This window comes from Tachysurus vachellii, chromosome 13, assembly GCF_030014155.1.
Source record: "Tachysurus vachellii isolate PV-2020 chromosome 13, HZAU_Pvac_v1, whole genome shotgun sequence".
Lineage (NCBI taxonomy): Eukaryota > Metazoa > Chordata > Actinopteri > Siluriformes > Bagridae > Tachysurus > Tachysurus vachellii.
In genome coordinates, this window is record NC_083472.1 from 120,001 (window position 1) to 144,464 (window position 24,464).

A 24,464-nucleotide genomic window follows, 5' to 3' on the forward strand; every position below is an offset into this window, starting at 1 on the left:
TGGTGATGTACCTGTTCTCCCTTCAATGAAGCGTGTACTAAGATTGGGACCACTGAAGGTGGACACAATGATCTTGTAGAGGCGTCCGGGTGTGAGCAGTGAGAGGACATGCTGAGTCGTACTGCTGCTTAGAGTGATAGGGTGAAACACCTTCATATCATTAAACACAATCTGAATCTCATAATGATCCACATCACCAACAGCTGGTGCCCATGCCACACCCAGCTCCTGTGTCCCCTGAGACAACAATGTCAGGTTGCGCACACCCCCTGGGACTGTGTGTGGGAAAAAGAAAGAGTTTCATTATTTTTTTTACTGCATTTCCGTGTCAGTGTGTGTTTTCTCAGAGAATCTTCACTTTGTTGAAGGTGAACTGTGGAGCTTAGCTCTTGATATGGTTTCCATTGTCATTAAGGTCTATGAAAATTAGTGATGAAAACTGCAGCAGGAAAGTGTCACTAGTCATCACATACTTTATACCGTCCCAAAATGTCAAGGGGCCTTTTTACACCTGGTCACTTCGTGTTTTCTCTGATCCGATAGCTATCATGTATTAAATATGATATGTCAGCTTTTAATACAGTTAGCCCTTCCAAGCTAACCTGAAGCTGGAACAACTTGGCATCAGCACACAACTCTGCAATTGGACTCTGGACTTCCTTATGAACAGATCACAGTCTGTTCGTCTGAACACTGTCACCTCCTTCGGTCTCACCATCAGCACTGGGGTTCAGCAGGGATGTGTATTGTCTCCACTACTATACTCCCTTTTCACCCATGACTGCATACCTGTCCATACGTCAAACAGCATTATACAGTTTGCAGACGACACCACAGTGGTAGGCCTGATTGAAGGTAACAACGAGACGGCTTACAGGGAGGAGACCCAGCACCTAGTAGCATGGTGTGAGGACAATAGCATGGAACTTAACACCAAAAAGACCAAGGAGGTCATTGTGGATTTCAGACGTGCTGGCAATCACACTCATCCTCCAATTCACATCAACGGAACTGCTGTTGAGCGTGTACCCAGCTTCAAGTTCCTTGGAATACACATCTCTGAGGACCTCACCTGGTCTCTGAACTCTTCCATTCTGATCAGAAAGGCACAACAGCGCCTATACTTTCTGAGGAGACTTAAAAAGTCCCGTCTGTGCTACAGGATACTGGAGAACTTTTACTGCTGTACCATTGAGAGTATCCTCACAAACTGCATCTCAGTGTGGTACAGCAGCTGCACAGCTTCAGACCGTAAAGCCCTTCAGAGGGTGGTGAAAACTGCCCAACAAATCATCGGTATTGAACTACCCACCTTGGAGAACATTTCCAAAAAACGCTGTTTGCAAAAGGCGAGGGGCATCATCAAAGATCCCTCTCACCCCAACCACGGACTGTTTACACTTCTCCCATCGGGCAGACGCTATCGTTATCTCAGAGCCAGAACAAATAGACAAGAAAAATAGCTTCTTTCCCGTGGCTGTTTCTGCACTGAACAGCTGATATGGTGTTAACAATCACCACTGCACTGTCACTTTTCTTCTGTGTTTTGCACTATTTTGCACCACTTTAAAATCATGCATCCTTGCACCACCCAAAAACATTACACTTCTGTATATATATATACTGTATGTATATATTCATAATGACATTCCTTTTGTACAGCTATATGTCATACCACTTCATACTGTATCATACTTAAATAAAAACCACACTATATATAACCCTTATTCAGTTATATGTACATATTAATACACCTTCTGTATACCCTTATATATTACACTGCCACTTGTAAATAAGCCATCTATGTACTTCTGGTTAGTATGTATGTAACTTAGTGAGCCAGCATTAATGTATTCAATGTTAGAGATTTAAGCACTTATGTACGTCGCTCTGGATAAGGGCGTCTGCCAAATGCTGTAAATGTAAATGTAAATGTTAGATGTTAACTGCATTTCATTGGCTCTGTACATGTACCTTGCAGGAAGTGGCAGCAGTGCATTTTAAGACCCAACGAGACACCTGTGTGAAAGATCACCTGCGAGTGACGTACTTCCGTTTGGGAGGAGTATAGCGCTGACGTATGTGGCTTGAACCACATTCATTTACACCTGTCCAGTTTCATCTGAAATGCGTCCCAGACCACCTCCTGAAGTGGTTTGTACCATCGGATTTATATCCGTCTCCAAAACGTTTCGGAGGGCATTTAGACCTGGTCTTTTTACCATCGGATAGCTATCGGATCACAGAAAACACATGAAGTGACCAGGTGTAAAAAGCCCCAAGGATTGTGAAGTGCCAAGTAATAAGTTGCCACTGCTGCAACTTGAGCAAGGCCCTAAATACTCAGTTGTATAAATTGACCTGCTGCTATAACACTGTGTTCATTCTAGTATCACTGCACATGCAATATTGTTTGAACATACAGTATTTACACTGGTTGGTGCTGTTTCTGTTTATTGTCTTTTGTGTATTGTCTTCTTTTTTATTGTCTTGTAATTTGTTGTCTGCACTGTCTTTTCCTGTCAGTTCCTCCCATGGGCTAAGTACGCACAGAACTCCCTGAGGCAACAAACCACTGGCTTAACGCCATTTCGTGTGTGCTCGGCTACCAGCCACCTGGTCGGATGAACCTTCAAATGTTCTGTCAATCGATTACTGATTCCGTGAGAGGGTATGGGACTCGGCGCAGCCGGGGGCCATTAGAAGATAAAAGAGGGCAGCAGATCCACTCCGTCCTACCAAGTGGGTCAGAAGGTGTGGTTGTCCATGAGGAACATCCGTCTCAAGTTTACATCGGTACATCGGACCCTTCGAAATCTTAAAGAAGATCAATCCGTTGGCATTTAAGCTCAAACTCCCAAGCACTTATCGGATACACCCAGTCTTTCACGTATCTCACTTCAAACCATATTACTCACCTGTCTCTCTTCCCTCTCTCCCAGGTCCTGGTGCTGAAGAAGTACCCCCCTTCCACCTACCTTTGAAGAAGACACCAGGATTTACTCTGTAAAGGGGATCTTGGATTCCAGACATCGAGGTGGGATTCTACAGTATCTTGTCACTTGGAAGGGGTATGGACCTGAGGAATGCTCATGGATACCACGGAATGATATCCTAGACCCCAATCTTCTCCAGGAGTTCCATGAGTCTCATCCAGGCAGGCCCGCACCCTGACCCAGAGGCCACCCACCCCGACGCTCTGGTGATCATTGGTCCTCAGGAGCGGACCATGAGGAAGGGGGTACTGTCACGGAGTCACCAGGTCCTTCCCTCGCTCACCAGCATTCACATTCACCTGAGTACTAATCAGCACCACCTGTTCCTCATTCACCAATCAACACACACTATATAAGCCACACTCAGCCTTGCTTTCAGAGCGATAGGATTTGCTCCTATATCTACTTCCTCAAGTTAACAATTCATTGACTCGGATTCCTGTGATATCCCCTACATGTGTGTTTGTTGTGGTGCTTCGTAATGTTCATTTCAGATATATATGTTTACAGACTTACATATATATATATATATATATATATATACAGATATAATCAGATATATACGTTTACAGACAATAAATCTCCACTCTGTTTTGCTTACTTTGGTCCATAGTGTGTATCATTACACAGTGAAACTTACCAGTATAATTGAACTGAAAAGTGCCATTAAAAGCAGCAGTGCAGCTGATCCAGATGGGATCCCAGCAGAAGTTATTAAGCTGGTTTATCATTGTTTGTGCACCAAATTCATGTCTTTCTCCATAAAATCTTGAAACAAATTCATTTCCTCTGGAGGGATTGAACTTGGACAAACTGGGACAAACAAGGATTGATAATTACTCCTGTAATATTCTCTAATTAAATTGCTCACACTAAACCCATTGCTCACCCCATATCCATTTATATTTACGGTATTTGTCAGTTGAGGGGTTCAGACCTTGCACAAGGACCCAGCAGTGGCAGTGTGGCACTGTTGGGATTTAAGCTCACAATTAAGCAGTCCAGTGTTTTAACCAATGAACTACCATTGACCCATTCAAATCATGTATTACTCACGTGTTCTCCCATGAGTAGACACACTGGCTTCGTACTTGCCGCTCCAAGTGCTGATGATGACGGTGTACAGTCGTCCTGGGACAAGGCCAGTGAATACACACTCATCCTGGTACTGTGTGACTGTAGTGTTGTGTTGGATCATGTTGTTATGTTTAACGACAATCTGGTAAAAGTCAAAATCTCCAGAAGGATGTCGCCAGTACACCCTCAAAGAGTCATCACGTGCCATGTGTGTAACACACGGAGTCAGCACAGGAGATGGCTCTGAAACACACATGCCCACACGTGTAATAACGAATAAACGAATGTACATTGTGTTCATAGTTTAATCTTGTGTGTACACTTACGCGTTCTCTCCTGCACCACTGTGTGGTTAGTGTACAATCCACTGTGTGTATTGACGCTGATGTTGTACAGGCGACCGGATGTCAATGAGTTGAACACACACTCAGAGCTGGACTTGGGCACGATATGAATGTGTATGATGTTGCCAAGATGACTGAGTGTAACTGTGTACTTGTCGACGTCCCCCTGTGCAGGTCTCCACCACACACTGAGGAAATCCGACCGACCGTTATTACTGACTGAGATTCCACCCACGGCTGCAGGCACTGCCATAACATACAGACGGTTTAGCAAAGTTTTAGGGCTACCAGACTGTTAACATGTGTACATTCAGTTAACCAGTATGTAGGCTGTTACCTGTGTACCCTTCAGACACTCTTTGCTTGGAGGACACACCGTTCTTCATACTGATCACCACTACTCTGTAATGGGTGCCACTCCTCAGCATATGGAAGCTATGTGATGTCTGCTGTGATATCACACTCTCATTTCTGATCACAATGCTGTTCTGGATAAGCAGCACGCGGTACAAGTCAGCATCTCCTTCTGCTTTTGTCCAGCTCACACGCAGAGCATCAGTTGTACCCTCATTACTGACAATAAGCTTCGTGACACCAGCTGGAACTGAACACACACATGCCCACACACAACAAAGAATTTATGCAATAGTCCATAGCTGGCTAATGGGTATGAATCAAAGGTGAAAATGGTTTACAGTTTCCATAGGTTCCCTAGGTCCTAACTTTAATTGCTTTAAATTTTTTTATCAAACTTTTTACTTTAATTGCCCTAACCCTAACAATAGCTGTTTCCCCACATAGAAAACTTAGCCCCCAGGTTCTTGTCTCAGTTCTCAGGTCTCAGTCCCTAATTCTTAGATTCACTTCCTGTGGTCAAACATTTAGGTCCCCAGGTCCTAGCATCAATCCCCTCACTTAAATTCTCAGTTCCCAGCTCTAGTTCTTCATTCTAGTTTCAGGTCCTGTCCTTCAGTTTATTCTATCTATAGATGTGTGCAGATGGAGTGTCTTACTGGTCTGGGTGGTGATGGAGGTGGAACTGTTCAAGTCTCCACTGTGTGTTACCACAGTGATATTGTACTCTTTTCCAGGTGTGAGGTCATGAAAGCTGAACTCATTTATTTCTCTGCTTAGTGTCTGTCTTTTTTTCACTCCTCCTCCTATATCTGTCAGGTAGACAGAATATTTATCCCACTCTCCCAGAGGGGGGCGCCACTGAACACACACTGATGATTCATTACTGTGATGTACTTGAAGCTTCTGAACATGCCCAGGAACTGAGTAGAGGGACACAGAGAGAGAGAGAGAAAAAAGAGAGCACAAGACAAAGACATGCAAATGATATTGCTTTTCAGGAAACTGGGTGAATGTTTAGATGAACAAATATTGTATGCCATGTTAACCTGTTAGAACTGATATGACTCTAGGAATAAATGTTAGAAGTAAACATTAACTTAATTTTAAACTTTAAATGTTTTATTCTATGTTTCTATACTTCTGTCAAGCTGCTTTGAGACAATGTCCATTGTTAAATCTGGTATACAAATAAACTGAATTAAATTAAAAATAAGCTTAAATTTTATTGGTATTAGCCTTGTAATGCTAACAATTAATCCTTTGTAAAGCTAATTTCTCTGAAGAAGCACACAATTACCACCAAAATGTCTTGGCAAACAAGGACTTGACTAAACATTTGGTGTAATTAGGTGTTTATATATACTAAGTCTAACACACAGGACTGTGTGTTATTTAAAGAACCGCTTAACACAGTGATATTTGCACTGTACAATCTCTCAGGGAGAATCTCTCTATTAGTGAATAGAAAGTCCTTTTTTGCTCTGACTACAAGTTGATTTATTATCACAAATGAAACATTAAGAAGCTGAACTTTCCCACTGTCCTACTGTGGGGGACCAGGACAGCCTAAGTGACATAGGGTCACAATAACCTACACTACACTGGCCTCACAAGGACTGAAGAGAAAAATAGATCATGAGCAATGATTCAGTCAGAATATTGAAGCACAATTATTATCTCCTGTCCTCTATTCTCATTGGCTTTGAGTGTGGGTGTGGCTTGAACTCACCTGTTCTACCAGGAGTTTTAGCCTCAGTGCTGACTTCACCACTTTTAGTCCTTACTGACACATAATAACCCCGTCCAGGTGTCAGAGCCCTGAAGACCCAATGGGATGTGTTGGGGTGGAGTTGGACCAATGGGATCTGTTCAGTGGAAGAAGAGGATGAAGTTAAGGAGATCAGGTATTTATCCACTTCTCCTTCTGCAGGAGTCCATGAGGTAATAAATGAGTCTTCACTGCCATAGTTTTCCAGTTTTAGCTTGGTTACAGGAGCAGGGACTGTGGAAACAACACAAACATTTATATTGCAAAAGAATAATAATTGTACAATAACATAGAGTGATAAAATTTATTTGTATTAAATACAGATTAAAAAATATGCAAAATATCCACAAAAAGCAGACTTTCAGCAAATTTTCTACCACAGCAGCAGAAGAAACTCTACAAGTCATGAAGTCTTGCAATCCTACTACCTTCTCATTGGATCCAATCCCTTTCTACTATTCTTCAGATCATCTTGAATGACCTTCTGCCCTTCATCAACACAATCATCAATAGATAGCTACCATCTGGTCAGGTATTGTCATGTGGCAGACCTCCTCTTATGAACATATCGTCATTGATGACAGTTCATCAGTTAAATATTCCTACAAAACAATCTGATCTCACCTTTTGTGCAACGCTCACAACCTAGGAGTAACCATGGACAATCAACTGTCCTTTTCCTGGCATGTTGCTAATGTGACATGCTCATGTTGGCTTCTTCTCTACAAAATCAGTTTTCAGACATTTTTCTGCACACCGGTTGCTCATGTGCTTGTTCAGTCTCCTGTCATTTCAAGACTGGACTACTGCAACTCACTGCTGTCAGGTCTAACTCTGAACACAATTCATCCTCTATAAATGATTCAGAATGCATCTGCACAACTTGTTTTCAAACTGCCTAAGTTCTCCACACAACACCAGCACCACTACATTCCTCCACTGGCTTCCAGTAGCTGAACACATCAGATTCAAAACAATGATGCTTGTCTACAAAACCAAAAATTAACCAGCTCTCTCTTACCTCAAGGCTCTTATTACTCCTCACACTGCCCCTCACTTGATCTGATCTACCAGCACTGCTCGACTGGTCCCACTACCTCTCAGTGTAAGACGTAGGTATACATCAGGACTCTTTTCTGTTCTGGCCCCGATGTGGTGGAATGAACTTTCCCTAGATCTCTAAACAGCTGAGTCTCTGACTGTTCTTAAACAAGTGAAGACCTACTTCTTCCCTAACCCTAACCCTAACCCTATTCCTATGTTTTTTGTTGTTTTTTAAGGAGGGACACATATTGCATTTGTAAACAACCAAAGCAGACCCTCTGCTGCATGGCCATTCTCCATGGTGGAAATTAAAAAAGAATTTTAAGTATAAAAGAAGAAAAAAATGACACAACAAATTAGAATTACCAACATACCTATGACATGAGACATATGACAGACTGTGTGTGTGCCTGTGTGTGTGTGATGAAAATCTGGTTTGTGGGAGGCATTGCAGTTTAGGATATTAGAGAGATTAGTGTGTGAGAGAGAAGAATAGATACAGTTGCCTGTACGGTAAAAGTTGACTCAGAGCTGACAATATTTTGGATGCCAAAACTATCAGTGTGGAATTGGTGACAGAATGTAGATGAGACAGAAATGTCAGCTTGGTGTTGTTTCTTACTGTATAGTGTTCATGTACTGTGTACCATGCTCTCCTGTTCTGTTATTTCATATGTACAATGACTTTAAGATAACACTTTTATGTTAATACAAGGTTAGTGACAGCAGCCTTATAACTACTGAACGTGGACTTTATGCATTTTTTTTACCCAAGGTTACAAATGAAAGAACAGAAGACAGAGCATCGTCACCTGTCCGAATGTCTTTTGTTACATTTTGTTGTTTCCCGAATGCTTCCGTTACCACAGTGACAGTATAGAGTGTTCCTGGTCTAAGGCCATCCAGAGTGCATGATGTCACAGTGCTTTTAAACATCAGGTTCTGGAGCAGTGCATCATCACGACTCAGCGTTACCCAGAAGGTCTCTCTTTGTCCAGGCCCCGGCTGCCAGGAAACACTGATGTTGGTGGAGGCGGCAGAAACACTTAGACTGCTTACTGCTGATGGAGCTACAAAATAAATGTTAATTATTAACATTCGCACGATTTTTCAATCATAATTTACATAGTCTTCCAGCAAGTCACTGTAAACTCAAAAAATAAAGGTAGCACACTTTACTTTTGCACCTGAGGCCACACTGCACTTATTTCTGAACATAATCACCCCTATCTTATCCACACTGCATTGGCTCCCAGTCAAATTTCACATATAATACTATTACTAACCTATAAAGCACTGTACCATGTGCCACAGTACCTGAAAGATCTTTTCGTTTTTTTGTCTCTCCAATTAGTTATGATGTCATTGCTAGTCATAGCAAATCATGCCTAGACTAGTTCCTAGACTGAACGCCTCTTCTTCCGGATCTACTTCATCAATCCTGACGTTCTACCCCTTGTTGGAATCTCGTCACCTGGTGTGCACTCTGCCGTGGATTGATGTGCATGGACAGCCAGTGACTCATGGGATTAATGGACTTCCCTCAAATCATCTCAGTGACTTTTTCCTCACCACCCACCCCTCAGACTTGCTCATTAGGGATAGATGATAGAGATAAATAGTAACTTAATAGTAAAGTTTCTATACTTCTGTAAAGCTGTGATTTGTTAAAATTGCTATACAAATAAATTAAATTGAATCGAATGACAGTGGTTTTGGACTGAAACGGATTTTTGCTATGATATGATGGTCTTGGACTACAACTGCTATGAAAGATTTAAGTCTGCAACTACCACAATCAGTTTTGTACTGAGAACATTTTATAAATTTAGACATCTTTTTAGAACTAAAATTTCCTGGTTACACAATATATATTTTTTTACCATATACTAGGAGGTTTTCCCTTTTTTATGGTTCCTATCAAAGTTTTTCCTCACCACTGTCACATCAGGCTTGCTCATTAAGGATAAATTGAAACATTTAAAATTTATATCCAGAAACACACACACACACAAACACATATATGTGTGTGTGTGTGTGTGTGTGTGTGTGTGTGTGTGTGTGTGTGTGTGTGTGTGTGTATGTGTGTTTCTGTTAAGCTGTTATGTCACTATCCATTGTTAAAAGCACTTAACAAATAAAATGAATGATAACATCATTAAACATACCAACAACACCAAACCAAAAGAGTAGACTTATGTGTTGTGTAAAGAGTGTTGCTTTTCCTCCTTTTGTGCAATGTACAAAGGAAGAAATATCTGAGAATGACAAATGACAAATGACATGGAAATAGGACAGGATGCTTGTACAGTATGTGGAAAAATGAGGAACCACAGTGTTTACTAATGAATGTCAAAGCTATTAATTGACAAACCTGAATCACAAGTCTACTAATATGTACTAGTGTTTAATCCTGAATCCTGACCCCAATGGAGACTTCATGATCTGAGTTTATTATCCTCATCATACTGAACACAGCATTTATCTCCACTGTTAAAAATGTCACACCTATTTTCTCTTTCCATGAGATTCCTTTAATTATCATCACTTCCAAAAATCTCATACTACAGTATATGGTCCTAGATGGAGTATTTTTGTGAGACTTTGCTTTATCAGCTAGCAGAACTAGTTTATTTCAGGCAGATTTAATTTTATTCCATCAATTTATTTGTATATTGCTTTTAACAATGGACATTATCGCAAAACTTTACAGAAATATAAGAAGATAGTATAAAAATTATATTAAAATTTTTTAATCAAATTAATATTGATCCATAATATTTTATTTCTCCTGATGTAATTCATGGTTCTCTAGAATGTGGATTGTGAATTTAATTTAAATTAGTTTACAGTTACATTAATGTACATTATAGTAGTTCTTTAGCCACTCTCCTCTAGATATATAGAAAAAGTCAGACCGTTAATCGGTTTAGTTTAAACACTTAATATGTTGGTTTCACATGCAGCAATTAAACATTCAGTGAAGTGGAACATCAGGAAACATGCTGCAATCCCATCACACCAAGCTTGTGGATAATTAAAGGATGCCAAGAAGCAACAAAAGCTTTCCTCCTTCGAATATAAAGTTCATGTGTGTGTTCTTTTTATCTATTCCTTAGAGCTAAACAAAACTCTGTGGCCTTCAGCATCCGTTAGAACTCGGTAACAATAAGAAAGGGAAATGGCTTTGGGGCAAGTGAACTTTCTGGAAACAAAAACTTAGCATTAGTTGCTCTTCATTGTTAGCTAATTCTGCTTTATCACACACTTCACATTTTTCCAAGCAGGTTATAGATTTGATCATTTAGACTTAACCAAGTGAAAAGAAAGATTAAGTTTATTCAGCTACAACATGACAGGAGAAAAAGAGAATTGGACATGAATTAATTAAACAAAAGAACTAACTGCACTTTCCTAATGTAATGATATCAAGAAATAGAATAACCAGAACATTTAGGTGAACACATCTGCATATTGTTTAAATATCAATTTACATACTAACTATTAAAGAATAAAATAAAAATAATATTAATATTTCAATAAATAATTTAAAATAAATTATGAAAGAATTTAAACACAGTCAGACTTACCGGTGTAAAGTGAAAAGTTGAAATGCTCTCCATCAGATTGGGAAATTATTCCAAAATGATAACCAGTGCCAGGTTTCAGATCTGATACCTCACAGGTAAATCTGTTTCTGTAGGTTTGGACTTGAGAGCAGTTGGTTAACTGCATTCCAGTCTCATGGTTGATCAGAGTGAAAAAACAGAGCGGTCCTGCTGATCTGAACATAATTACACTGGAGTTCGTGTAAACGATGGCTTCAGTTTGGTTCACCACACATCTGACCTCTTCCTCTGTGGTTTGAAACTGAAAGGATGTTAAACATTCAGGAAAATAAGTTACATGAACAGTGTGAAATGCAAAACTTCATCTGCTGGTTAACAAACCTGTGCATATTTCCCTGTGAGGGTGAGAGTCCAAGCTGTTTCCATGCCAACATCTTGCTATAAGAGCTGGAGAACCTGTGACTCAGCATTTTTTCCTAATATTTATACTCCATGAAAGTACTCCATAACTCTTGCAATAAACTGTTGTGCTCCATAAATCACAATAAATGATGCAGTGTATCCTGTGCTGTATCCTATTTAGATTATTATTTAACTAAAAAAGTCTAATGAGAAATAAGAATTCCTTTCACTTTATCTGACTGTAAAGACTCTGAAGTTAGCTGCCAGATTCCCACCTATGCCTCAATGAAGCTTCTAAGACACTCCACCCTACTAATGTTGACTACTCTAAACATACTAAGGTAATGTTTGTTGTCCCACAAGGTTCAGTTTTAGGCCCATTGCTTTTCTCCCTATATATGTTACCCCTTGGTGCAATTATTCTTAAACATGGTATTAGCTTCCACTGTTACACTGATGACACACAGCTATATGTTTCAGCTCAGTCAGATGTGAGACACCAGATTAATAAGATTGAAGATGGTGTGAAGGACATCAGACAGTGGACGCTTACTAACGTCCTCCTGTTTAACTCTGACACACAGAAGTTCTTGTACCAGGACCACAGACAGCCAGAAGTAAGCTTTCTGATTACAGAGTAACTCTGGATGGTCTTTCTATTACATCATGTGCAGCAGTAAAAGACCTCAGTGTGATTATTGATACCGGTCTCTCATCTGAAGCTCACATAAATAACACCACAATGTTAGTCTTCTTTCATCTCAGAAATATTACTAAGATAAGAAATATGATGTCATTACATGATGCAGAAACACTAGTTCATGCATTTGTTACCTCTAGGTTGGATTATTGTAATACTTTACTGTCTGGATGTTACAGTAGGAGCATAAACAAGTTCCAGTTAGTCCAGAACACAGCAGCTAGAGTCCTAACTAGAACCAGAAGATATGAACATATCACCCTGATCTTATCCTCATTGCAAGTCTTGTATTGATTATGAAACACTATTAACCTATAAAGCACTTAATGGTCTCATGCCACAGTACCTGAGAGATCTTTAGCTTTTTTATGATCCGTCACACCTACTTCAAGCAAAAGGTGCAGGATATTTGTTAGTACCTGGAGTACAAACGTCTCCAGCAGGGGGCAGAGCTTTTTCTCACAGAGCCCCACAGTTGTAGAACAGACTTCCAGTTAGTGTTCGGGACTCAGACACAAGTCCAGGCTAAAAACACATTTGTTTATTTTAGATCTTTATGAATAGCTTTTCTTAGGTAAAGGAGCAGATCTGCAGCGTTCATGGGCATAGAGAGTTTGGTGAATTGGGATGTCTGGATGTTGTCTCCTTAACACCATCACAAGTCACTCAGGTATGCGGACTGTGGAGAGGTTGAGACCCTTTACCAAGTTTATCAATACAAACAATATGTCACCGTCTAGTAAAGTTTAACAGCATGAACTAAATTTACATTCTGTGACAGTGATTTGTGAACACATTTACCTCAATGACAAAGTGACTGAAAAATGTTCACTTTCAAAGAGCCCTAGAGAAACAGGACACCTGCTGCTTGTCGATGATTAAACAGAAGAGTTAAAGTGCCATGAAAATGTAATAAAGGTTTAATAAATGCAAATGTGGCACAAATAGTTTTTAAGATTATTTTTATTCTAACACAAAAGCTTCTATGCTGTGAAGTTACACTGATTGTCTGTTTCACTCATACTGAGAAAGCTGTCTATATTTAATATTATTACTATATGTGACATTCTGTAACTCACCTGAGGGGTTGTGGAGGTGGTGAATGTGGTGGAGCTCACAGTGGTAGTTGGTGTAGTTGTTACTGGAGGTTCAGTAGTTAGACTCCCAGCAGGTATGGCTGCTCCTCTTGTTGTTATTCTAGACATTGTTGCTGAAGAATCAGTAGCTGTAGTTACTGGGGCAGATGTCGTTGCCTCAGTAGCTTTAGTTATTGGGGAAGTTCTAAGTATTTCATTAGTTGTAGCTATTAGGTCAGCTGTAATTGCCTCAGTGGTTGTAATTATTGGGGTGGATGTAATTCCCTCTGTAGATGTATTTATTGCAGTAAGAGTTGTGTTTATAGCTACAAATGTAGTGTCCCTTCTTGCTTTATTTGTAGGGGTAACTGTGGTGGAGCTGGGAGCTTTGGTTACAGGTATAGTTACTCTGCTATCTATTGCAGTTACATGGGTACCTGTATTTGGAGCTGAAGCAGTTCCAGGGGCAGTTGTAGTTGTTGCTGCATTAGAAATCCAAGATGATGATCCAGTTGCCATAGTTACAGGCCCAGGTGTAGATACCCATTTTAAACTAATTTTAGATACAAGCCCAGTTGTGGTAGTAGTTTTTTGGGGTACAGGTGCAGTCCCTGTTGTTTGAGTAGCTGCTGAAGTAAGAACTGCAGTAGATGGTACAGTGGTTTCACTCTGTGCTCCAGTCACTGTAGGGGTAATTGTGGTCTCAGACACAGTCTTTTGTGGGGCAGATGCACTCACTTTGGGGGAATGTGTGGTTGCAGTTATCATGCTTGGTGTCTGAGATTTGCTTATAGCTATTATGGACGTTACTGAGTGTTGACTTCCTGTGATAAGTGATTGAGTTGGCGTGTGTTTGACAGGTTTGATGTCAGTTTGAGTCTCAGCTGCTGTTGAGAGGACAGAAGCATTGAAGGAGGACAAGTTGGAGGAGGTGTTAGAGGAGTTGAATGAGTTTAGTGCAGTTGAAGATGTGATGCGTGTAGTTTCATCTTTTGCAGGAAGTGATGTCACTATTTTGTGCCTTTCAGTGGGATTAAGAGTAAACTCTGAGACTGTTGCTGTGCTCTGATGTGTGTCCTGCAGGAAATCTGAAACAGCCGTGATGTTACTCATCACATTTCTCATTTCAGAAGGGAGCTCCGTGACAGAGAAGGCTTCCTGTTTTTCTTTGTTGAGAAGTCCCAATTCAACGGTGTGTGTCAGTTTGTCTTTATTAAGGGTACTAGTGGTCCCGGTCCTCTTGGTTCTGGTTCTAACAGTGTTGTGGTATGTAACAGGGATCCTCACTGTTGTTATCAATCCTGCAGTTTTAGCAGCTGTTGAAGAACCTGACGAAGGACACAGAGATGGCAGTGACAATGAATAATTTTATGTTAAGGTTTAAGACCAATCATTGGCCTCATAATATTTATAATTATTATTATTAACAAATAAACAGACATCAAAAGAAACTTTCAATAATTAATCTTTCGTTATTGTTATTATTATTATTGTTGTTGTTATTATTATTATTATTATTATTATTATTATTAATATTATTATTATTATTATTAATATTATTATTATTATTATTATTATTATTATTATTATTATTATTATTTTCCCAAGTTCTTGTCCTCAGACATCAGAACATCACATGTTGGGTCACGTGAGATTTAAACCTTTAACAAAACACAAACGTATTTACTGACATATCAATGTATTTGTTTATCGGGTTTATTAATAATTTGATAATAATTATACAATAAAAATGTTAGTTTTATCATTTTTCACACCGTGTTGCATTAATATGTTCTTGGTGATTTAATGACTAGATCAAAATTATGAATTAATATTAGAGAACATTAATATACACACTGTAACAGGAGAGAAGTTTCTGGTAAAATGGTCTGGAGCATTTCCTTTAACAGCAGTGTGTTGGTATGTGTTTAAACACAGGAAGAATCAGTGTACGACATTCCTGTGACGGCTGACAGCCTTGAACACAATGTGGGAGGAAACTGATATCAGGAGCACATCCTACACACACACACACACACACACACACATATGCACACACACATGCATACATACACATACCCATACACACACACGCACACACTCACACACACATGCATACATACACATACCCATACACACACACTCACACACACATTCATACATACACATACCCATACACACATACACTCACACACACATGCATACATACACATACCCATTCACACACACATATGAACACATGAATACATACACATACCCATACATGACACACACAAAAAAACGCACACACATGCATACATACACATACCCATAAACAAACACACATTCAATCACCACTTCATAAATGCTGGCTTTGTTTCAAAGACATTTAACCCTATTTCTACAGCCCTCTAATACCTGCAGCCTTTTAGCTCCTCCTCACAGTTTTTCCATCCGGCCTGTTTTAGTGGGGGAAGTCTTGAAGGAACTGACCGCTCTGGACCCCAATAAAGCAGCTGGGTCAGATGATCTTGCTGCTTTTTTAATTAAAATTGCTGCCCCCGTCATTGCGGCTCCACTAACAGCCCTCATTAACCTCTCCCTCTATACAGCCGAGATTCCGCCTGCTTGGAAAGAAGCGGTTGTGCTTCCTCTGTACTGTATAAGGGCGGTGATCAGGCTGACCTGAATAACTACAGGCCAAGTTCCATCTTGCCATGTGTGTCTAAAATTCTGGAAAACCTTGTCAATAAACACCTAATCAATTATCTTAATGTGAACGGTATCATCTCCGGGGCACAGTCTGGCTTCCGATCAGGGTATGGTTGTGTTACAGCTACCATTAAAGTGCTCAATGACATTACGTCTGCATTAGATAACAAACAAAACTGTGCTGCTATATTCATTGATCTTGCAAAAGCTTTTGACCCTGTGGACCACAACACACTTATCCACAGACTCAGCAGGATTGGTGTCACTGATCACTCACTGGTTTGGTTCTCAAATTATCTTTCTCACTGGGTTCAATGTGTAAGATTTAAAAACCTTTTCTCCCATTCTCTCCCAGTCACCAGGGGTGTCCCCCAAGGCTCCATCCTTGGTCCCACACTTTTCTCAATTTATGTTAATAACATTCCCCAGGCAGTTGGTAACTCACTCATTCACTTATATGCCGATGATACAATCCTTTATGCCATAGGTCCTCCTCTGGTGCTGTTCAAGCTACCCTGTAACATAGCTTTTACCAACTACAGCAGTCTTTTACACAACTCAATCTCACTCTCACTACCTCCAAAACAAAAAGCATGTGGTTTTGCCGTAGGGGTACTATGCCTCCTCCTGCCCTTAACATCACCACCAGCAAGGGGTCTATTCTAGAACAAGTCACTGCTTATAACTTCTTGGGCATCTGGTTGGAAACTTCACTTTCTTTCTCTATTCACATATCAAAGCTGCAATCTAAGGTCAAAGCCAAGCTTGGTTTCTTTTACAGAAATCGCTCTTCCTTCACCACTTCTGCTAAACTTATTCTTATTCAAATGACCATTCTACCCATGTTAGATTATGGAGACACTATATATAGGGTTGCTTGCAAGTCCATCCTATCAAAACTTGATGCTCTTTACCATTCTGTTATCAGGTTTGCCATAAATGCCCCTTTCAATACACACCAATGTGTTTTATATTCATCTGTAAACTGGCCCTCCCTTCACAATCGCCGTAAAATTCACTGGTTCACCTTCATTTATAAGACCCTTCTCGGCCACTCACCTCCTTACTTAGGTCACTTGCTGCAGTTAAAGCCTGTCACATATAACACTCGATCCTCACTTAATTTTCAATTAATCATTCCTAAAACCAACTCTGAGTTTGGTCTTGGCTCTTTTCAATCTGCTGCCGCTCGCGACTGGAATGCTTTGCAAAATACTCTCAAACTGGATAAATTAATTCCAATTTCATCCTTTAAAAATATTATATCATATTTGTTCAGATATATGCAGTTGCTTCTCTACATAATTTTGTTTTAAAATGTATTTATGTAATTGTTAACCTGTATGTATTTTTAATGTTTTGTATTTATTTTAGCCCTACTTCCCTTTCCCTAAGTGCTTATTCCACTTGTCAGGCCGCCATTGTAAATAAGAACCTGTTCTTAATGACTTGCCTGTAAAAATAAAGGTTAAAAAACAAACAAAAAAAAAAAAACACAATCACACACACATGCGTATGCACATACACACAAGATTTTGTGTATATATATAGTATCTTACAGAGGTTTTTTCAAATATTTTATTATATCTTTACATGTGACAACACTGAAGAAACGACACTGTGCTCCAGTGTAAAGTAGTGAGTGTACAGCTTGTATAACAGTGTAAATTTGCCCTCTAAATAACTCAACACAGAGCCATTAATGTCTAAGCCGCCGGCCACAAAAGTGAGTACACCCCTAAGTGAAAATGTCCAAATTGTACCCAATTAGAAAAAAAAGAATTGTTGCTCTACATAGAGGCTATAGGAAGTTCGCCAAGACCCTGAAACTGAGCAGCAACACGGTAAAGCTTAGGGCAAAGGTGATGGACCGGTCAAGCATGTCTCCAGACCTAAAACCTATTGAGCATCTGTGGGGCATCCTCAAATGTAAGGTGGAGGAGCAGAAGGTCTCTAACATCCACCAGCTCGGTGATGTCATCATGGAGGTGTGGCAGTGGACTCCAGTGGCAACCTGTGATGCTCTGGTGAACTTCATGCCCAAGAGGGTTAATGCAATGCTGGAAAATAATGGTTTCCACACAAAATATTGACACTTTGGGCCCAATTTGTATATTTTCACTTAGAGGTGTACACTTAGGGGTGTACACTTAGGGTGTACACTTAGGGGTGTACATTTAGGGGTGTACACTTAGGGTATACACTTAGGGGTGTACACTTAGGGTGTACACTTAGGGGTTACACTTAGGGGTGTACACTTAGGGTGTACACTTAGGGGTGTGCACTTAGGGTGTACACTTAGCGGTGTACACTTAGGGTGTACACTTATGGGTGTGCATTTAGGGGTGTACACTTAGGGTGTACACTTATGGGTGTGCATTTAGGGGTGTACACTTAGGGTGTACACTTAGGGTGTACTCACTTTTGTGTCCAGCGGTTTAGACATTAATGGCTGTGTGTTGAGTTATTTTGAGGGTACAGCATATTTACACTGTTTTACAAGCTTTACACTCATTAGTTTGTCATTTCTTCAGTGTTGTCACATGAAAAGATAAAATAATAAAATATTTACATAAATGTGAGGGGTGTACTTACTTCTGTCAAATACTGTATGTATATTTATTTTATATTATAGTCAGTGTCCAATGTGAATGTTTCTGAAAATTAGACTTTTGCATTTTTACCATTTTTTATTTCAGTGTTATAGATTTATACAATACTTAATAACTTCACACACTGCTGCTGTCTCTCTCTCTCTCTCTCTCTCTGTGTGTGTATACCTGAATACTCTGTACCTGTGTGGGAGCAAAGGTGTGTCAGCTCCAATTTGCTCTCTGTGTACTGGGTCCAGTTGGAGTGTTTGGGTTCTGACCGGACCACTGCCCGCTCACCCTGTTTCTGAAGGTATAGAGGCAACATTTCCAGCCCAAAGGTACCAAACTCATCATAACACTTCCATGTAGGGGCGGAATTACAGGGGCGTGTTTTCACCAGGCGGGCATGAGAGGGCACACCCATGCTGATGTTCACCCATAAACACACAGCAGAGTGAGTGTGTTTCAGCTTCCTGTCTTCAGTCCAGGACCAGTCCTGAGATGGGTTCTTCACATCACAGATCCTCAGAACCACAATCCTTTCACCCAGAACTGTCAAACATACACCTTTACTCATATGTCTGATCAGGAACCCACCTAAAACACACACACACACACACACACACATTAACACACTTGACTACAGAAAAGCAGTAGCTCAGTGTTTGAGATGTTGGACTACTGATTGAAATGAGCACACCTAACTACAGTGAGTGACTTCATCAGTATGTTGCTGAAGGTCGACACCTGCGTAAGACATCTTGGTGTTAATCAGTAAATTAACTCATTGAGCATATTTAGAGTGTCTAATCAAAGGTAAGGTGTAGAAGACAGTAGTGAGAGCAGCTCTGCTGTATGTGTTAGAGACTGTAGCAGTGAGGAAAAGACATGAGGCAGAGATGGAGGTAGCAGAGATGAGGATGATGAGGTTCTCTTTAGGAGTTATGAGGATGGACAGGATTAGGAACGAGGACATCAGAGGGACAGCTCAGGTTGGGGGACAAGGACAGAGAGACTAGATTGAGATGGTTTGGACATGTACAGAGGAGGGAGATGGTTATATTGGTAGAAGGATGTTGGAGATGGAGCTGCAGGTCAGAGGTCAAGAGGAAGGACAAAGAGAAGATATATGGATGTGTTAAATGAGGACATGAAGGTAACTGGTGTGAGAGTCGAGGATGATGAGGATAGAGTTAGGTGGAGACAGATGATTCGCTGTGGTGACCCCTAACGGGAAAAGATGAAAGTAGAAGAAGAAGAAGCACATATTGTGTCTGAACGAATTATTGGCTCCTTTTATAAAAAGAAAATGGAATTAATGATTGTATATAAAAAAAGTATAACACAACATAATTCCACATTTTCACTAAAACAATATGAGAACCTTTTTATCTATATAACATGTATTTACACATTTTGCATGTATTTACATTTGTCTAAAAATCTTACATTCACGATACACAGAAATGTGAAAGTATTCAAATTAATGAACATTTAAATCCCTTTACACTTTAAAACACTTTAATGTCTTCAACACTCGCTTCTGTTTTTTACCTGGTGAAGTAAATTTAGTGAATGTTTATTAAAAAAGTTTGAGAAACTAAATTATACCTGCATCATATAAAAAAGGCAAATAAAAAGGTCTAATAAATGAGTGTTAAACGTGATGTAAACACTGATCAGCTTTAACACCACATACATTCTGTAAACGTGTCATATTTTTATTTAATATTTTTATCTTATTTAGCACTAAATTTACAATCTGAATCAAATCATAATAAAAAAAACTGTTAGAATAAATTAGAATAAATGTTCTGAAGCACAAATAAAACTTAGGTGGAGAATGTTTTTCATTTATCCATTACTGATATTTAAAATGATTTGTAATGAAGAGAATATAATCAGACACATTTCACATTTGTACAAATGACATTTTAATGTTGTCTGAGTTTAATGTTAGATTCACAAATAGTAAAAGAATAAATCACATACACACAGTAAAGTATAAGTAAGTATGATGATTAATAAAGGGTAAATAAAGAAGTGTTTATTACTTACTGTATGTAGAAAAGTTCAGCAGAAGTAATAAGAGTGTGACTGAGTGTGTGTCCATGTTCACGGCTCACCGGACGAATGAAGGAGGAAAGAGTCAGAGAGCTGTGCTTCCTACTATTCTACTGCTGTGTATCATTAGACACACACGCACACATGCTCAGACACACACACACACACACACACAACCATACACGCACAAACACACATACGCGCACACATGCACACGCACACATACACACACATGCTCAGACACACACACATACACAACCATACACGCACAAACACACACATACACACAAATACACTCACACACATACACACGCACACACAAGCACACACACATACACACGCACACACAAGCACACACACATGCACCCACACACAAACACACGCGTACAATACAAATACACAAACACACGCATACACACACTCTCAGTGAGGTTGCAGAAAGTTAGTTCTGATAGCATATAAAGAAGGTAAATAAACTTATACATAATAGTTTGATTCAATTCAGTTTTATTTGTAATACAATTCTGTGGACACTGTCACAAAGGAGCTTTACAGAACTGCAGAATTTTACTTTCACTATATCTCTAATGAATAACCCAGAATGCATCACTCCTGTCTTCTCCACACTGCATTAGCTCCCATATTGATATAAAGCACTGAATGTTCTCACACAGCCCAAACTGAATGAACTCTAGAGTTCACTTCTGATTCTGGTTCTCAAATCATCTCGCCTCCTGATTAGGGATAAATGTTAGAGATAAATAGTATAATAACCTTAAACTTTTTAATTAATTTTGTTATTTTTATTCTTTTTTTCTGTTTTTATATTTCGGAAAGCTGCTTTTAGACAATGTGAATTGTTAAAGTTAGAAATAAATGTAATTGAATTGTCCTTTTATGATCCTCCGTAGCATAATAGCACAGTTATGGAACAGCTTTTCAATTAGTGCAGATTAGTGAGAACATGTCAGAGAGCATTAGGAATAAAGGGAGGGGCATATGGGGAAAGGAAATACATTCCTGCCCCAACAACCTGCTCTAATTTATTTCTCTTTGTTTTTGTGTGGATGAATAAAAACCCATCACGTGTGCAATTCAATGTGTTTTATTGAAGGCATGAAAAGTTTAAAGAATTGAAAAATATTGAGATGGTGAGAGAACTCTCAGAGTGTGCAGTCAGGTGTGTGTGTTGGGGTGGAGGGTGTCAGTGAGGTGTTTTAGAGTACATTGGTGCATGTATATGTACTCACACACACAGACTCACACACACACACAGACTCACACACACACACACACACAGGAAAACACACCCAGCACAGGAAGGTGTGCAGTGTAACCCTGTGTACAGGAGGTCAGTACAGATAGCGTGTGTGGCCCTGAAACTCAGTGAAAACTAAGTCTGTGTGTGTGTGTGTGTGTGTGTGTGTGTGTGTGTGTGTGTGTGTGTGTGTGTGTGTGTGTGTGTGAGAGAGAGAGAGAGAGAGAGAGAGAGAGAGAGAGAGATAGAGAGAGTGTGTGAAAGACGTAGTGCACTATGAACGAATAAAGTTTCATTTGGATTGCAACAGAGTGAGTGATTTTAGAGCAAGCCATGACCATTGACCTTCAGGTGTAATAAAGTGTTTCCGGTCGGGTGTGTTCGTCTTGTCTGATCCAATTCCCACTGTACACACAGGAAAACACTCCTCCTTATCCGTAATGATCTGAGCTCTGACAGGAGCTCATGCTTTAGAGCAGAGAGAAGATAAGGAACTTACTTCAGCACCTAAACATCACTCGCTCACCTTCAGTACCTCTTTATCCTGATCAGTGTCATGGTACCAAAACCTTATGTTAACAAAATTACACTGCTAATGTACATATATAATATTTCATTTATATTGAATTTCCTTTGGGAATAATAAAGTTCTCTCTTATCTTATATGTGTCATGTGCAACGAACCACCGTGCGAGCGTCGCCATAGAGACGCGTCCCCGGAGTACTAGCGCGCTTCCGGACTACACTTCCCATCAGCCACCCTTCCTCCTGATTACCGCACCAGCTGTTCCTCATCTCCCATTCACATAAAACCACGCCTGAACTTCATACCTGTGCGAGGTCTCGACTTGTCATTGTACAGTCATTCTGAGCGTTTCCTGTGTTCTGTCCTTCGGTTTTCTCTTCTGTTTTCCCTCTCTGACTTTCTGACTGTTTGCCGCCTGCCCCGACCTTTTGCCTGTCCCCGATTCCGATTCTGCCTTCTGTCTTACATAGTGGTTTGCCGATTCTGATCTTTGCCTGTCTGACTTTGCCTGTGTTTATAAAATAAACTCTTACTGCTGCGAATGGATCCACAGCCGTATGCCTCCTCCTTATTACAGGAGACCTCGCCAACCGAGGATCCAGCAGCTGTCGCTCAGCTGACCACTCAGGTCACCAGTCAGGCCCAGCAGCTCGCCGGTCACCACCAACAGCTGACGCGCCTCACTCAGCTCACACAGGAGCTAGCCGCGGCGTTACAAGGGCTACAAGGAGCCGCCGCTTCACCGAATCCTCCAGCTCCAGCACTGGTTCCCCAGGCCGCGCCGTATCCCGCTCCTGCTGCCACCGGACCCCGTCTCGCCTTTCCGGAAAAGTTTAACGGCGAACCAGGAGGCTGTCGGGGCTTCCTGATGCAGTGCTCACTGTTCGTGGCGCAGCAGCCGACCCTGTATACTACGGAGGACAGCCGTACAGCCTTCGTCTGTTCTCTGCTTACTGGTAAGGCATTGGATTGGGCCACCGCCGTGTGGGGAGAGAACGCCTTCCCCACGTTCGAGGCTTTCCTCGCCCCGGTTTCGTACTGTCTTCGATCACTCCGCCTCTGGAGAGAGCGCGGAGGAGCGCTTGCTGGCCGCGTCTCAGGGCGATTGCACCGCGGCGGAGTATGGGGGAGAACGCCCCCTGCGACTGCTTTACCGCAAGGATTTAAATCTGGATCTCCAAGCTGAGCTGGCCTGTCGGGATGAGGGAAGGAGCCTGTCAGAGTGGATCTCTCCATCCAACTGGACAATCTGATGCGCTCCCGGCGGGCGCGGGCTCCCCCGCGCGCCGTCACACGTCCTGCACGTGCCGAATACCCCGAACCCATGCAGGTCGATTATACACACCTCATGCCGGAGGAACGAGATCGCTGCTTCCGTCTCCGTCTCTGCCTCTACTGTGGAGAACCGGGACACCGACTGCCGACCTGCCCAACCCGACCTCAGCAAGGACGATATTACCCGGTGAGTCGACGTTCTGTCACCCCATGATCGCCGAGCTGCGCCAAAATCGGTGTACGACTCGAGATTCACGGGGAGAGTGTGGAAGTCAGTGCACTTATCGACTCGGGTGCAGCCGGTAATTTTATGTCTTGGGAATTCGTTCACGCCCATAACGTTCCTGTGATCCCTTCTGTGTTTCCTTTAGCAGTGGAGGCGATAGACGGACGACCGCTGGGAGAGGGGCGCATCACACACCTCACCAGGAATCTCAGCATGCAGGTGGGGGACCAGCATCAGGAGCGCCTCTTCTTCCACATCATCCACTCCCTGTGGCACGCCATCATCCTTGGCCTACCATGGCTCCAACTCCACGACCCAACCATTTCCTGGTCTGAGCTGTGCATCACCAGATGGGGCAGAGCATGTGCCACGCACCGCCGGAACCCGGCGGAGCCGTGCCAAATTAACACCACAGACACCACGCCGATCTCCTCCGACATCCCCGATCTCCCCGACGAATATCTAGACCTCGCAGAGGCATTTAGTAAAGTCAAGGC

The 24,464-nt window shown here is 41.1% G+C and overlaps 1 protein-coding gene across 1 annotated transcript in view; it reads right to left on the reverse strand.

Moving 5' to 3' along the window:
• The window catches only part of LOC132855589 (receptor-type tyrosine-protein phosphatase beta-like), a 32,706-nt gene extending 11,897 nt beyond the window's left edge, over nucleotides 1-20,809 (reverse strand). Inside the window, exons 1-11 of the mRNA XM_060884660.1 lie at nucleotides 20,677-20,809; nucleotides 18,820-19,215; nucleotides 13,337-14,661; nucleotides 11,177-11,456; nucleotides 8,399-8,656; nucleotides 6,504-6,776; nucleotides 5,431-5,694; nucleotides 4,755-5,021; nucleotides 4,400-4,663; nucleotides 4,053-4,316; nucleotides 12-275 (exon numbers count right to left, since the gene is read on the reverse strand). Of these exons, the coding sequence (XP_060740643.1) occupies nucleotides 12-275; nucleotides 4,053-4,316; nucleotides 4,400-4,663; nucleotides 4,755-5,021; nucleotides 5,431-5,694; nucleotides 6,504-6,776; nucleotides 8,399-8,656; nucleotides 11,177-11,456; nucleotides 13,337-14,661; nucleotides 18,820-19,215; nucleotides 20,677-20,731 (3,910 nt within the window). The 5' untranslated portion in view covers nucleotides 20,732-20,809. The remainder of the gene's footprint in view (nucleotides 1-11; nucleotides 276-4,052; nucleotides 4,317-4,399; nucleotides 4,664-4,754; nucleotides 5,022-5,430; nucleotides 5,695-6,503; nucleotides 6,777-8,398; nucleotides 8,657-11,176; nucleotides 11,457-13,336; nucleotides 14,662-18,819; nucleotides 19,216-20,676) is intronic.
• Nucleotides 20,810-24,464: the final 3,655 nt, after the last annotated feature.